Source organism: Amblyomma americanum, chromosome 2, assembly GCF_052857255.1.
Source record: "Amblyomma americanum isolate KBUSLIRL-KWMA chromosome 2, ASM5285725v1, whole genome shotgun sequence".
NCBI classification, from domain to species: domain Eukaryota; kingdom Metazoa; phylum Arthropoda; class Arachnida; order Ixodida; family Ixodidae; genus Amblyomma; species Amblyomma americanum.
This window is the reverse complement of record NC_135498.1, coordinates 181,520,939-181,533,242: the sequence shown is the minus strand read 5'-3', so window position 1 is coordinate 181,533,242 and position 12,304 is coordinate 181,520,939. Positions and strand designations below refer to the sequence as shown.

The following is a 12,304-nucleotide window of genomic DNA, read 5'->3' as shown; positions in this document are numbered from 1 at the left end:
ACGGCGTGGCAGTCAATTAAGGGGCTCGTCTTGGGCCCCATATAATAGTGATTTGTTGCTGTGCTGCAGTATGAACCATGATATGACGATGAGGATGTAGGCGGTTGAATCGGGCAAAGAAAGTTCTCAGTTCCTTGCCGCAAAGGAACAGCGGCGACACCCGAGGCGCTAGACTATACACGCTGCACGCCCAATACACACAACCTGAACACGCGTCCTACAGTTTAATTCAAAATGTGCTACCACACAACACACACTGTGGGCATATGAGTAGTGAATCACGTCGCTAAGTTTAGACAGTCTGCACTGTGCAGGTGCCTGCACTTTACAACCACGAATTCCAGCACTGTGTAATTGTTTGTGGTTGTCTGCCCGTCAGCGTTATATGTTTACTCTCTCGCCGTTTTGTCTCAGGCTGGCGCTTCGCACATAGCTGCGCTGACAGGTCGCTTAACCGTTTTTCCACAGCCCCATCTTCATCTCCCCCAAAGATAGAGGGCGTGACTTCGTCGAGGCTGTGGAAGCGGCGATCGCTCTCGCCATCGCCAAATAGAACGAGGAGACCACTACACGAATAATTAGACTCGCAAGACGCGTGAAAAACGTGAAGGTTCGACGCATGTCCAATGCGGCCATCCGCATTTTCAAGGCAAGAAAAATCACCTCGAAATGCTTCGTCACATGGACACCAAGCCATAAGACTGCCAATGGGAACCAACGTGCCGATGCCCCAGCATACGCCACCCGGGAGGCGCACAACGACTGCGAGCTGGACGCAGTCACTAGGTGACATGGAGCCACCTGAGAACACCAACGAGCCCTCAGGAGGACCTACCCCCCTCCCCACAAAAACCTTAGTAGAGAGCAGTCAGTTGCCCGGCGATAAATGCAGACTAATACATACCCCAATCTGTCTACTCGGCAAATTCTATCCGGCAACACAGAAGAATAAATTCCGCTATGCTGGGAACTCCCAACGCTTTAGCACGTTAAATTGGCGTGTCAAAGTACAGGGGTAGCGCTAATAAACAACACACCAACACCGGAGCAGTGGGAAGCTGCGCTGACTTGCTCAAAGCATGAACAGCTCAGACTGATCGACAGAGCTCAAAAGACTGTGAGGGCCACTATTATTAGTGGTTTTGAGGAAACTAAATGGCGCAGTAACTGTCTCACATATCTCTGTTGACACCTCAACTGCGCCGTAAGGGAAGGCATAAAGAAGGGAGTGAAAGAAGAAAGGAAGAAAGAGGTGCCGTAATAGAGGGTTCCGGGTTCCGGAATAATTTAGACCACTAGGGAAATTAACGTGCACTGACGTCATGCAGCACACGGGCGCCTTTTGCGTTTCGCCTCCATCGAAACGCGGCCGCCGCGGCCGAGTTCGAACCCGGGTACTCCGGCTCTGTAGCCGAACGTCCTAACCGCTGAGGCACCGCGGCGGGTGACAAGGGTCACTGAGGCCCTGTACTGAGGGCCCCACCTTCGCAGGGAGAATTCCTTTGCGACAATCAAGTCTTTTCATTCATTCGTTCGGCTTCTGTGCATGAGGACGCGGGATCGGTTCCCGGCCCTGGCGGCCAGGCTTCCACTGAAGCGAAAGACACCCGTCTACTGTGTGATGTCAGTGCACGTTGAATAACCCCGAGGGCTCTGAATTCATCCGGAGCCTTCCACTACGACATCCCTCATAGGCCTTGTGCACACTTGGGAGTGTTAAGTCTAATTAACATATCGTATACTATACACCTTTTTTGGTGCTTCTGCAGGCGTCGCGCGGACATCCACAACGCGTTCCTGATGGGGCCGTCGCTGATGACGGTTCTCGGCAGCCTGTGCAGCTACTGGACCGGACCAGCCGCCGACGCACTCACGGCCCTCGCCAAGTAACTTCGATACCTCGGCAGTCGCTGACATAGTATATGCACACCGCATTAGAAGAAATTTAAACGTGCCTCCACTTCCTCCCTGTCGCCTATGAGAAACACCTGGGAAAATAGGACGCCTTACGGGCGATATAATCCTGAAAAAGAATTCCTGAACGCGCAATAAAAATGGATAGCTGCCTTGCAGTAATCACGGAACATGCAGACCGCGTGATGCCCTGTCCTCTAGCTCGAACCAAAGCAACAACCCAAGGATAACGAGACAAACCACCTGTTGGCAGCCGACTTGCACTTCAGTTTTTCGCTGAGAGTTGCATCATACGACTTCACTTTTTAATGACGATAGCATTCCCTTGCACACGCGAAGCTCTAACACGCCTATTTGTGCGGTAATTACTGGCAAATCGAATGCCATAAGGGTGACAAAAACGGCACGATGAACTATAGGTGACTCTTGCTTGCACGGGAGTGCCACATATATAGGGCTATTTTTTTTTCAAGTTTTATTTTCACCTCAAATTCGGGCACAGATCGGGCTATCCAGAAAAAGGTTTCATAATTCGCGTTTTATCAGGTCATATTTTGTAGCAGCAGACAATTTGCTATGAGCGCTCGTTTCTGTGAGGGACATAAAATGCTCTTTTTTTTCACGTTGATTTGTAAACAATTGCAAATAGTAGGTATTACTGTAAATCTTTTCTACATTGAGGTACTTCTTTTTTCTCATTTGTTAATTACTCTGCCGCGTACAATATCACGTACTACGCCGCACTTTTGCGTCCGTGAAACACCTATCTGTCTTAATTTATGCATTACTGCCGCCGAGGGCCGACGAGAATTGGCGGCACGAGGGGCATGCGCGAACAGAGCAGTCGACCATGCTTACTGGGCCTTTGTCGCAAATGCCTACCGGCTCTCGGCGGCGGGGCTTCACAAAGCGCGGAGGCCACGCGCTCCCGTGTTCCCTCTCACATTGCTTCTACCTATACACTGCGACCACATTCTTTCAGCGCCACTGCGATCATTTTATACGCTGGAGATCCTTGGACAAAGACTCAGTTAGTGTTGGTAGCGCTTAATGCAGCGGTGCGAATAAGGCGTCTGGTCGGTAATCGCGCGTTTGCTTCTCGCTTCCCAAATGTACACTGTTCTAACTTGGCCTCAAATTAATCGCCGCCTTGAATAAAAACTCCTAACATAAGTTTAAAATCATTGTTTCACTGAAAACACCCGTCTGGATATCCGCACAGGATGTCCGCGCAGGATGTCAAACGCTTTTCTTGCGGTGTCTTCAGCTTTGTCCACATGGAAACTAAGTTTCCTGGAAGGCTTATTTTCGGGTAGAAACCAACTGTCGCGTGATTAAGAAATTGGCGCGGGGTGCAAATATCGGGTAAAATCTGGTTTTACCCGAACACGAAGGGTCCTACGCATACATCACCGAAAACATCTGGTTATTCATCCGCCCAAAATAACATTCAATGAGAAAAAAAAAAACCGGAAACTTCATTCTGAAATACAAAAGTCCGCCGAATTCTCAAAAAGTAAAAACCGAAAAGTCAAACCGCTTCTGATCAAGGCTGCGTTTTCGGTGAGAGTATTCGCTTTGTCAATAGAATTGGTAGGAGCCGACTTCAGTTCCTCCTCAGTGTCGGATCCGTTTAGCTACCGTTATTGCTGCGACTGACCACAAGCCACCTTGTGTTGGCGCATTGTCGTCTGAGTTGCCGCTGTACCACAAACGCCTTGCCCTTACTAATGCTTTACTGCTGGCTCCTCCAGAAGCGTGCCCTCCCCGGAGGCGGACATGACGGCCTCTTCGTGGTGCGTGCTGACGCTTCCCGGCTGCGTGGCGGCGCTGCTGGTCGCCTACTGCTACCTCTCCTGGGCGCACGTGCTTCCCTAGTGAGTGCGCACTGCTCCGCACTTATCGATCGATCAGCGATCGGCGTGCCAGTGTTGCCGGTGAAAAGCCGTCACACTACTTCCCAATCATTTTTGGCCCCGTCTGCTGCTGTTTTAACGCGATGGCGTTAAATGCTCCGTTGTCCAGAAAATCCGGTATCGGCATTGTCGGGAGGTGGTCAAAATTATTCCGGAGCCCTCCACTACGGCACCTTTCTCTTCCTTTCTCCTTTCGCTCCCTCCTTTATACCTTCCCTTACGGCGCGGTTCAGGTGTCCAACGATATATGAGACAGATACTGCGTCATTTCCTTTCCTCAAAAACCAATTATTATTATTATTATTATTATTATTATTATTATTATTATTATTATTATTATTATTATTATTGTCGGCGTTGGCGTTGTGAGCGAAAAATCGCGACCATGATCTCAGGCAGGTGGGGCCCAGAGGATGAAGGTGGGCCACCTAGGTGACGTGATCTTGTGGCGGTATCACAACATGCCCACGGGACAGTGAGCAAATGCCCACCGTGGCACGTGGCAGTTAAATAAATGACTGGTCGCTCGGGAAAAGCAACGTGGGTCTCACAAGGCCCAACGGTGGCAGCACCTCCCATCGCAGAGCAGTGGCGCATCATTTAACCACTGCACGACTGCGTCAGGAGGGGTGTGAGGACTCCCAGGGATCTATGAATGTAAATTAGAGAACGACCTTGTGTATATATAGGAATTCACCCATTACGCTATAGAGTCATACCTTTAAGGCTGAGCTTAAGTGTCCGCTCCAATTTTTCGTATCTACTTCGAAACAACCTTCGCTACCCACTCCACGCTCATCGAGGTGATCGCATCCGGTTCCCTGCTGCATGACCACCGCCATCGCCTTAGATCCAGCATGCTCATTGTCGTGGGGGAAAAAAACTCGATGGAAATGTTTGCGTATGACACCTCAGCGCTCATTTCGATCCGTCATTCCTTTTTAAATAGGCCGAAATTTCCGGAACCCTTAACTGCGGCGTCCCTCATAGCCTGAGTCTCATTGGGACGTTAAACCTCCATAAACAATTAACCTTTTTTTAAATAAAAGAAAGCAGCTACCACGGAATAATTGTCACAAGTGACGCCGATTTGTTCTCCCTTTCTTACGAAGAGCCTGTTAATAACTTTAGTTGTTATTGTGCTGTACTTTCCGAGCTCCGACTGTTCATGCATACATCATACTGCGTTTTGTATCAAATGTATCAACTTTCCATTTTTGTACTTCCTGCTACATGGGAGATTATAATTTGTGGATGGTCTCCACCTAACTAATGCGCTCTAGACGATGTGGGTAATATATATATTGTTTCCCTCACTCACTCGTCACCCTTTCTGGCTGCTATTGCATCAGCAAAAGTATTCTGTCCTTGTTGTTAAATTATTTTTGTACGAAAAAATATACGAGCAAGTAAATGAAAGTGGCATGAAAAATGGAAATAAAACATGCCGCACGGTGCCTTCTGTGCTGGACAAAATCTTAAGCACGTATGCCTGCAACGGCTTACGACTGCCCCTCGGCACGAACTCCTAAGCTCACATGGATCACGTGACGGTAGGCATGTATGCCTTAAAATTGCTCAGCAATATTTACACATTATTGGCCAACGGCTTTGTGTGTTGGCCGTGACATGCGGTAGGAGCGAAAAAAAAGGTGAGGAAAACATCTTTGGCGATCAGTGCGACTGATGCGGCAAAATATCTGTTATCATTATAGTCAACCCCCCCCCCCCCCCCCCCCCGGATGGAGCAGCCGCTGCCGGGTTCAGACCGTGCGAGCGGGTGGTATGATGCAGTCCGTCAGTTACCGTGTGACACGCTGTGTACAACCCCGCTCCACTCCCCCGATCCAATCCATCAATCACAGCGGTAGACGCCGAACCCACTCTGCCCCACCCGGCGCCTCCCACCAAGAGGGTGTTGCTCCCACCACCTCTCTTTGTCCTTCCTCTCCCACTTTCGGTCTCCCTCCTGCCCCTGAAAGGGGAGAGGAGGATTTTCCTCGCTTCACTTTGCCATCTGCCAACCCAGGCTTCAGACGGACCGGATGGATGGCCAAATCTTTCAAACATGAGGGCTCTAATGCTAACGCAGTAAAATGAAGGCCTCAAGGACGGAGGAAATCAGGCGCCGTCTACGAAGCCTGCTTCAACCCCTTCCCCTCACCTTTAACACGAGTAGCGCTTTGCATTATCCTGTTCTGTTGCCCACTTTTTTGCAGGACGTAGCATTCTACAATCTATGAAATCTCGTTAACTAAGCACGCTAGGAAATGCGCTCAATTATTGAGACATTGGTGCACTTATGTGGTCGGAATCTACCTGGAGACTTATACCCCTGTCACACGGCCAGTTTCAATGCCGATTGAGTCGAGGGTCTTCGAGATTCTCAACCACCATCGAACTCGAAGGAGTTGTGTCGCTGCTACACGGCAAATCTCAATGGTCATTGAAATGGTTCTCGTGTCTCACGCTACGCTTGTGTGGCGCCACAATCGCTACTTTAGATTTTACAAAATAACAAAAATATTTGATAAATGTATACGAAATGCTTAAACACACGCATACGCGCATGTCGTTTAAAACCCTTTTAATTGCACGTACGCGACGGACAGATGCAGACACTGCTGTAACCACTCTAATACAAGACGAGTCAAACCCAAGCCAGTCCAACTGCGTCGGTACAGCCACTCTAGCGTCGGAGCGCTGCTTCGTCAGGCTTAACACATGGGAAGTCGCCTTGATATCTGAAAAACAAAAGCTATTTGTCTCTTGAAACTTTATGCGAGGGTAAGAATGGGCAAATCGAAGGCGAATACAACAGCTTAGAAGACGACATTGCTTTGAGGAATTAGCGACGAAGTTGTTATCGCTGCGAAGCGAGCGGGCAGGGCGCCGCCATGTTGTCAAAGTACGCAAACAACGCAAAGACCGCAACGCCAAATTAATGCGCTTAACGCGCTTAAAACCAGTCTGATACAATTCTAGAATTATTGTACAGACTGCTTGCATTAAAGTCTAGGCGAATAATGTTTGTTCATGCTTTTGCATCGTGAATGCGTCGTGTACGAAAGTGCGCTTGGCGCCACTCGAAGCAACGCTAGCAACCTTGGGCAGCGCTCGAAGGCCCTCGAAATCTCGATGGAGTTCCGCGCTGCTCCGTTGACTCGATAGGCTATTGACTCGATCGCCATTGAAACTGCCCGTGTGGCAGCGCTCGATCGCCTTTGAGACGATCGACTATCGGTTCGAGGGCCCTCGAGATGCCCGTGTGACAGGGGTATTACGCGGCGAATGTCATCTTTCGGAGGTAGATGCACTGCGAGTCTGCCTCACTTGCGCAGTGAGCCGGAGGACACGAACACAGAGCACTCAGCCGCCGTGCAGACTGCTTTCACCAAGCTGAAGGCGCTCGGCACGCAATCGTGAGTACACGGACCGCGGCCTGATTGGAAGCTTGTGAAATGAAACGGACTCTTCCTGTTCTCTCTCTCGCAGACTCGCGGGCGCTCTCGCCGTGCACGGCTTCGTGCTGTGCCTGGTGATGTGCGTGCCCGCGGGATACATAGGAGGTGACATCAGGCAAGAAAACGCCCCCTGGACGGCTTGCACTCTGCGCGGTGAAGGTCGCGTTAGATGTGCTCGAAATCACCTCGAGGGAAATTTAAAGCGGATATCGGCATCCGAATGCTTGCAGTACACAGTGAGGAAAACAGCACAGCAACGGAACAGCCCACATTTGCTTGCTGTTTAGTGGTTGATTAGCTACTCACGCGAGAGCGGTTTGTCCTTTGCGAAGTAGCTCCATTTCGACAGCCATTACTTCCTTTTAAACTAACTGCAAAGTGACGCCAGCCACTGTTGGGTGCCCAAAGACAAGTCGTGTGACGCGAGGATTAAATTTCTTCACACTGCGACAGCTGTCATAGTTCCAGACTGAAGGTTCGTGGTTACTCGCCTTGTCAAGAGCGCTTAGTTTTGTGTCATACGTAACCATGGTTCCTTTGTGGACATAGCGTTTCCCGAAACCGGCCTTAAATCAGAACTTAACTACGCCTCAACCCACGGGGAACACCGAACAGCACCTGATGGATGAGCATATGCAGTCAAGGGCTCGATAGACGGCGCTAACAGGAAGAGCACTCCTTGACATTTACGACTTGTTTTTATCGCAGCAAGGAAAGACTATCCAAAGATATTTCTGGCGTACGCGTTCCTTTTTTTTGCTCTTCTTTAGATCGGCACTAAGTGGGGTCAATTACGACAGATTTTTCCAAGCCTTTCACCTCGCATAAACCGAGCACACCTAGCCAAGGGGAGGCCCGTACCCATTTGGCGCCCATCGGCACTGGGGGCCGAACTCCACATTCGACGCATTCGACCCAGATGCTGAAGCCAGTGTAGGCCACCGCTGCGGTCTCGCTGACATTTCCCATGCGCACGCGACCCACACAGACTGACGCTGCTGTGTTTGTTGGCGTCGGCGGCGCTGCTGGTGAGCGCGTCCGGCTCGCTCTTCGCCAGGACGTGGTCCATGGTGCGCCACGCCTGGTCCAGGGTGCCCTGGGGCATAGTCTTCGTGCTCGGAGCCGTCCAGGTGGCCAGCAAGGTCGTTGAGGTATATGGACCTTTCCATCGTGTACACGTAGATGCCAAACTTGCCTCCTCTCTGGACTGTTGTGAACCGGTTCCGCTGCCGCTTCCACCGTGCTAACACCAGGTGTACGTACACTGCAGTCCAGCGAGCAGAATGGCGACGCCCAGCAGGGTGAGATTATTGGAAGTGTCTCATTGAAAATATCTGCGCGTGGGCGCAGGATTACGACCTGCTGCCCCAGCTGTTCAAGCTGTTCAAGCCCACCTTCTGGACGGCGCGCTCGCACATCGAAGTGCAGGCCATACTGGCCACCATCTCGTCAGTGCTGGCCGAGACCACCAACAACCGGACGCTCAGCCTGCTCATGATGCCGATCGTGCAAGACATCGTGAGTCTACACCACCACCGCATGCCCGTGTGGGGCGCTCAATCCAGCGTCCGGAGTAGAACAACAAAAGTGAAATCTGCATGGAAGATATAGGCTGTCCACGCAAAAAAAACCTGAGCTAGACGTTGACGAGAATTCGGCCCTCTCTTGCCGTCGTCGAGCTTGCTCCTCGCTTGTTGAGAGTTGGAGGAACTTGCAGAATTGAGATTGTGTTTTCCACTCTCGGATGGTGGTAAGCCGCAGCGGCTGATCACGTTGCTTTGTAACGTTATGCTCTATACGTACGCTGACCTGCCGATCGAATTCATAGTGAGCCGGCTGACACTGCACCGAAGAAAATGTGCGAACTGTCATTTTTAAGGTCGGCTGGATATCTTCGGAAAAGAGCGTTTACTTTGCAACCACTGTCTAATGCTAACTCCTTCTTAACCCTGTTTAATGTCCATTTACATAACACGCATCAGCAAACCATGCACCGATTCCACGAAGATCTCTCCATGCAGGAGTAGTTCGTTTTTGGTAACAGACTGCTTGAATAACTTAACGTTACTATTCGTTAGCCAAACTTGCAAAATGCGCTGATCAATGTCTTAACGATATATATGTAATTGTTTTAATTCATGCGCGTATACACCACCTGCTAAAAGCTAAAAGTATACCTTTGTGAATTGAACAGCTGATTTGGTGGCGTTGGCTCCATAGCTGCTACAACTCTACCTAGCTCCTCGCTATTTCCAAATGCACGAGCAGACTTCAGGGATTGGACAAGTTCAGGAGCTACAGCCCTCTTCCGCAACTATATAAAGCTCCCAGCGCGGACTGCAGTGCTCTTGCCGTTTAGCTAGCGCGCGTATACGCTAGGCGCGACATGCCTGCAAGGCTGCGTGTCTTCCCTCACCGCAGGCGGAGAGCAAGAACATGTACCCGATGTACTACGCCATCCCGGTGGTGGTGGGCGCGTCCAGCAACGTCATCATGCCCATCTCCATACCCATGGTGGTGATGCACGAGATTGGACGCGTGCCTTTCGTCCGACTCGTACGTATGCGCCCACCTTATGCATCCAAGTGAATGGTGAATGCATGGTTGGTGGAAAGACACATGGTGTAAGCTGCGCCTAGGGAAGTTGAAGAGATAAAAGAAGTGATAACAACGCCTGTTAATGGCCTGCGCCGGTTCACTTGTCCATGCTGTTTTTTTTTTGTCTTCGCCTTCTCCATGCGCAGCTTTCAAAAAGTACGTGGGATAGTGGTCGGTTAGGTCGCGAATTGGTCGCTTGTTTTTTTTATTTTTAGAGTTTCAAGTTATTTTTAAGCTAATTAGCCGACGCCCACGATATGCGTCCAACATATATGAGCCCACGGCTCAAATGCAGAGCGATGTGTCATTCGCATTTTTTTAACATATAACAAGCTTTCTTTCCTTTTTAGCGAAAAAAATACTTTAGATGTTCGTTACTATTCCTGGTAACCTTTGGATGAACTAATCTAATAGAGTGAGCGAATCAGTTCTCAGTTCCTAATTAACTATAACGCGCGAATACTGGCGAATAGAATGTGCGAGTGGCCGCATTCACTTAACGAAACCATGTTATTCTCAATTTCTCCGAATGAAATGCGTTAAAAGCATTACATTGGTTATAATGCGTACCCGTGCGTTTGCAGGTGGTGTTGGGCGTGGTGCTTAAGATTGTGCTCGTCGGCGTCGTTCTGCTCACCGTCAACGCCGTCGGCAGGACGCTGTACGACTGGGGCAATCATCACGTCGTCCCCGACGTCTGACGTCGCCCACCGTCACCACGCCCGCAAGCCGGGCTTTAATTTGCGTGCTATCTTTTTAATGTCTGCTTTTGTATTCGTAAACGAGCGCTTGTGCCCGCTTACGACTGCCAGATATCAATTCAGATGATTTTAGCATCTCTCTAAGGCGTTTTTCTTTTCCTCCTCCTTTATCATACAAAATTCCGCCCGAGCACCCTTCACAACGCCTGCGTGAGACCGAAAACTTCGACGAACGAAGACGCCTGCAGAGAGGGAAAGTACTGCGTGAGCCCTCACGCCTGCTGGTGACGTGGTTCGGCGGCGAGAGCGAAGAACGGGAAGTAAATGTGTCAAGCATCCACACGGTTTTTGCTCATCAAGCAAGCACTAAAATGCACGCGTTCCTGGAGGGAATAGCGTCACGTGCTGCATATGGAGGTGCTGTTATCAGCATATACGCCAGCGATAACGCTCTAGCGATGTGGGGCGATCGAAAGGGTGAATAAACAGGACTCGTCTCTGCAGGACAATGACTTCGGAAGTTTGCCTACGTATACTGCTGTTTAATTGAACGTCCCTCTTTGCTGACTCTTCTGCACGCGCGTGGTGAATACAATCTTATGTAGCGTTACAGTGAATAGTTTGGAACGTGTAACTTTGTGTGCGCGCGCAGTGTACAACAGAACCCCAAAACGTTGAATTGCTCCGAACTGGATCTCTGCGTCATTTGTTCCCCTTGTCTTTGTCCCGGTGTCCTTGTCAAATATAGCTCTTCCGAAATAACGCGTTTTCAACGGACTAGCCCGAACAACCATCCATGTGGGCTTGTCCCCCCTCCCCCTTTCTCGGCAAAGGTTTTTGGTTTTCCACGCGTAAATTTAATCTTTGGTTCTGGAAGGTCCCTGGAATCCCGACACTCAGCCGCAGGTCCAGTCGGCCTGGTTCTTCCCTGCTGCCGGGCTGACAGCGAAGAGTCTTGCGTTGGTGTCAAAACCTATTGGCAAAGCCCAGTGCAAAGCCGCGTTCACGATGCGTCGCTAGGAGATTGCATGATGCCCTTAATAGTAATGAGAAAAAAAACAATCGGTGGTTAGCGATGCACACAGCGCATGCTGCTCTCGTTATGCTATCGGTTATGTCGTACTTAAGTGCTTTAAGACACTAGCGCTTGCTGTAATCGAGTACCTGCATTTCAGAAGCAATCCGAGAAATTTTTCTATACGCCTATAGCTTTAAAGAAGTGGTAGTGTTTTAACGTAGCTAAACCGAGTAGACTAGCGAAAGCATGCGTTTAGCCTGGTTGGCTCATGGGTTTACTTAGCTGGGTTGTCTGCGCGTCTGGCAGAGAGTCGTATTAAGCTCTGATATGGGGTTAAGCTGATCTGATCTGTTCGCGCCGCAGATGGAAGTTGGTGACGACGCGCAATGCACAGCGCGGCAGTGTGTTGCAGTTTAACGCGAGGCGTGGTCGCCTGCGGCGACAGCCTAGTGCCCTCGTGCAGTGGCCAGCGAAGCTGATCTGTTCGCGCGACGCTCCTCCGAACTAACCCGAACTTGTTGCTCCGAGGCTTCACACAGGATTCTTGGCTGGGACCCGTGTTAAGTAGTGCTATCGCACTAAAATTCGCGTCACACATCGGTGCGCATGACACGTGCTCTCTGCCCGCTCGCCGCTCCCAATCGGACACTTGTAGGCGTGGCTAGCGCTCTTCTGGCCAGGCCGCGCAATTTC

The 12,304-nt window shown here is 50.2% G+C and overlaps 1 protein-coding gene across 1 annotated transcript; it reads left to right on the top strand.

Moving 5' to 3' along the window:
* The first annotated feature begins 1,775 nt into the window (after positions 1-1,775).
* On the top strand, positions 1,776-11,197 carry LOC144120280 (uncharacterized). The gene is made up of 8 exons (XM_077652677.1): positions 1,776-1,886; positions 3,669-3,791; positions 7,172-7,252; positions 7,326-7,409; positions 8,283-8,445; positions 8,645-8,812; positions 9,716-9,850; positions 10,477-11,197. The coding sequence occupies exons 1-8, from the start codon at positions 1,801-1,803 to the stop codon at positions 10,591-10,593; spliced, it is 957 nt and encodes a 318-aa protein (XP_077508803.1). The 5' UTR covers positions 1,776-1,800; the 3' UTR covers positions 10,594-11,197.
* The last annotated feature ends 1,107 nt before the right edge of the window (positions 11,198-12,304 follow it).

Excerpts from the sequence above, each read along its gene's own strand:
- LOC144120280 (XM_077652677.1), top strand. The coding sequence starts at position 1,801 with ATGGGGCCGTCGCTGATGACGGTTCTCGGCAGCCTGTGCAGCTACTGG. Across the intron at positions 7,253-7,325 it reads AAGGCGCTCGGCACGCAATC|ACTCGCGGGCGCTCTCGCCG; the intron begins GTGAGTACACGG and ends TCTCTCTCGCAG. Across the intron at positions 7,410-8,282 it reads TACATAGGAGGTGACATCAG|ACTGACGCTGCTGTGTTTGT; the intron begins GCAAGAAAACGC and ends CGACCCACACAG.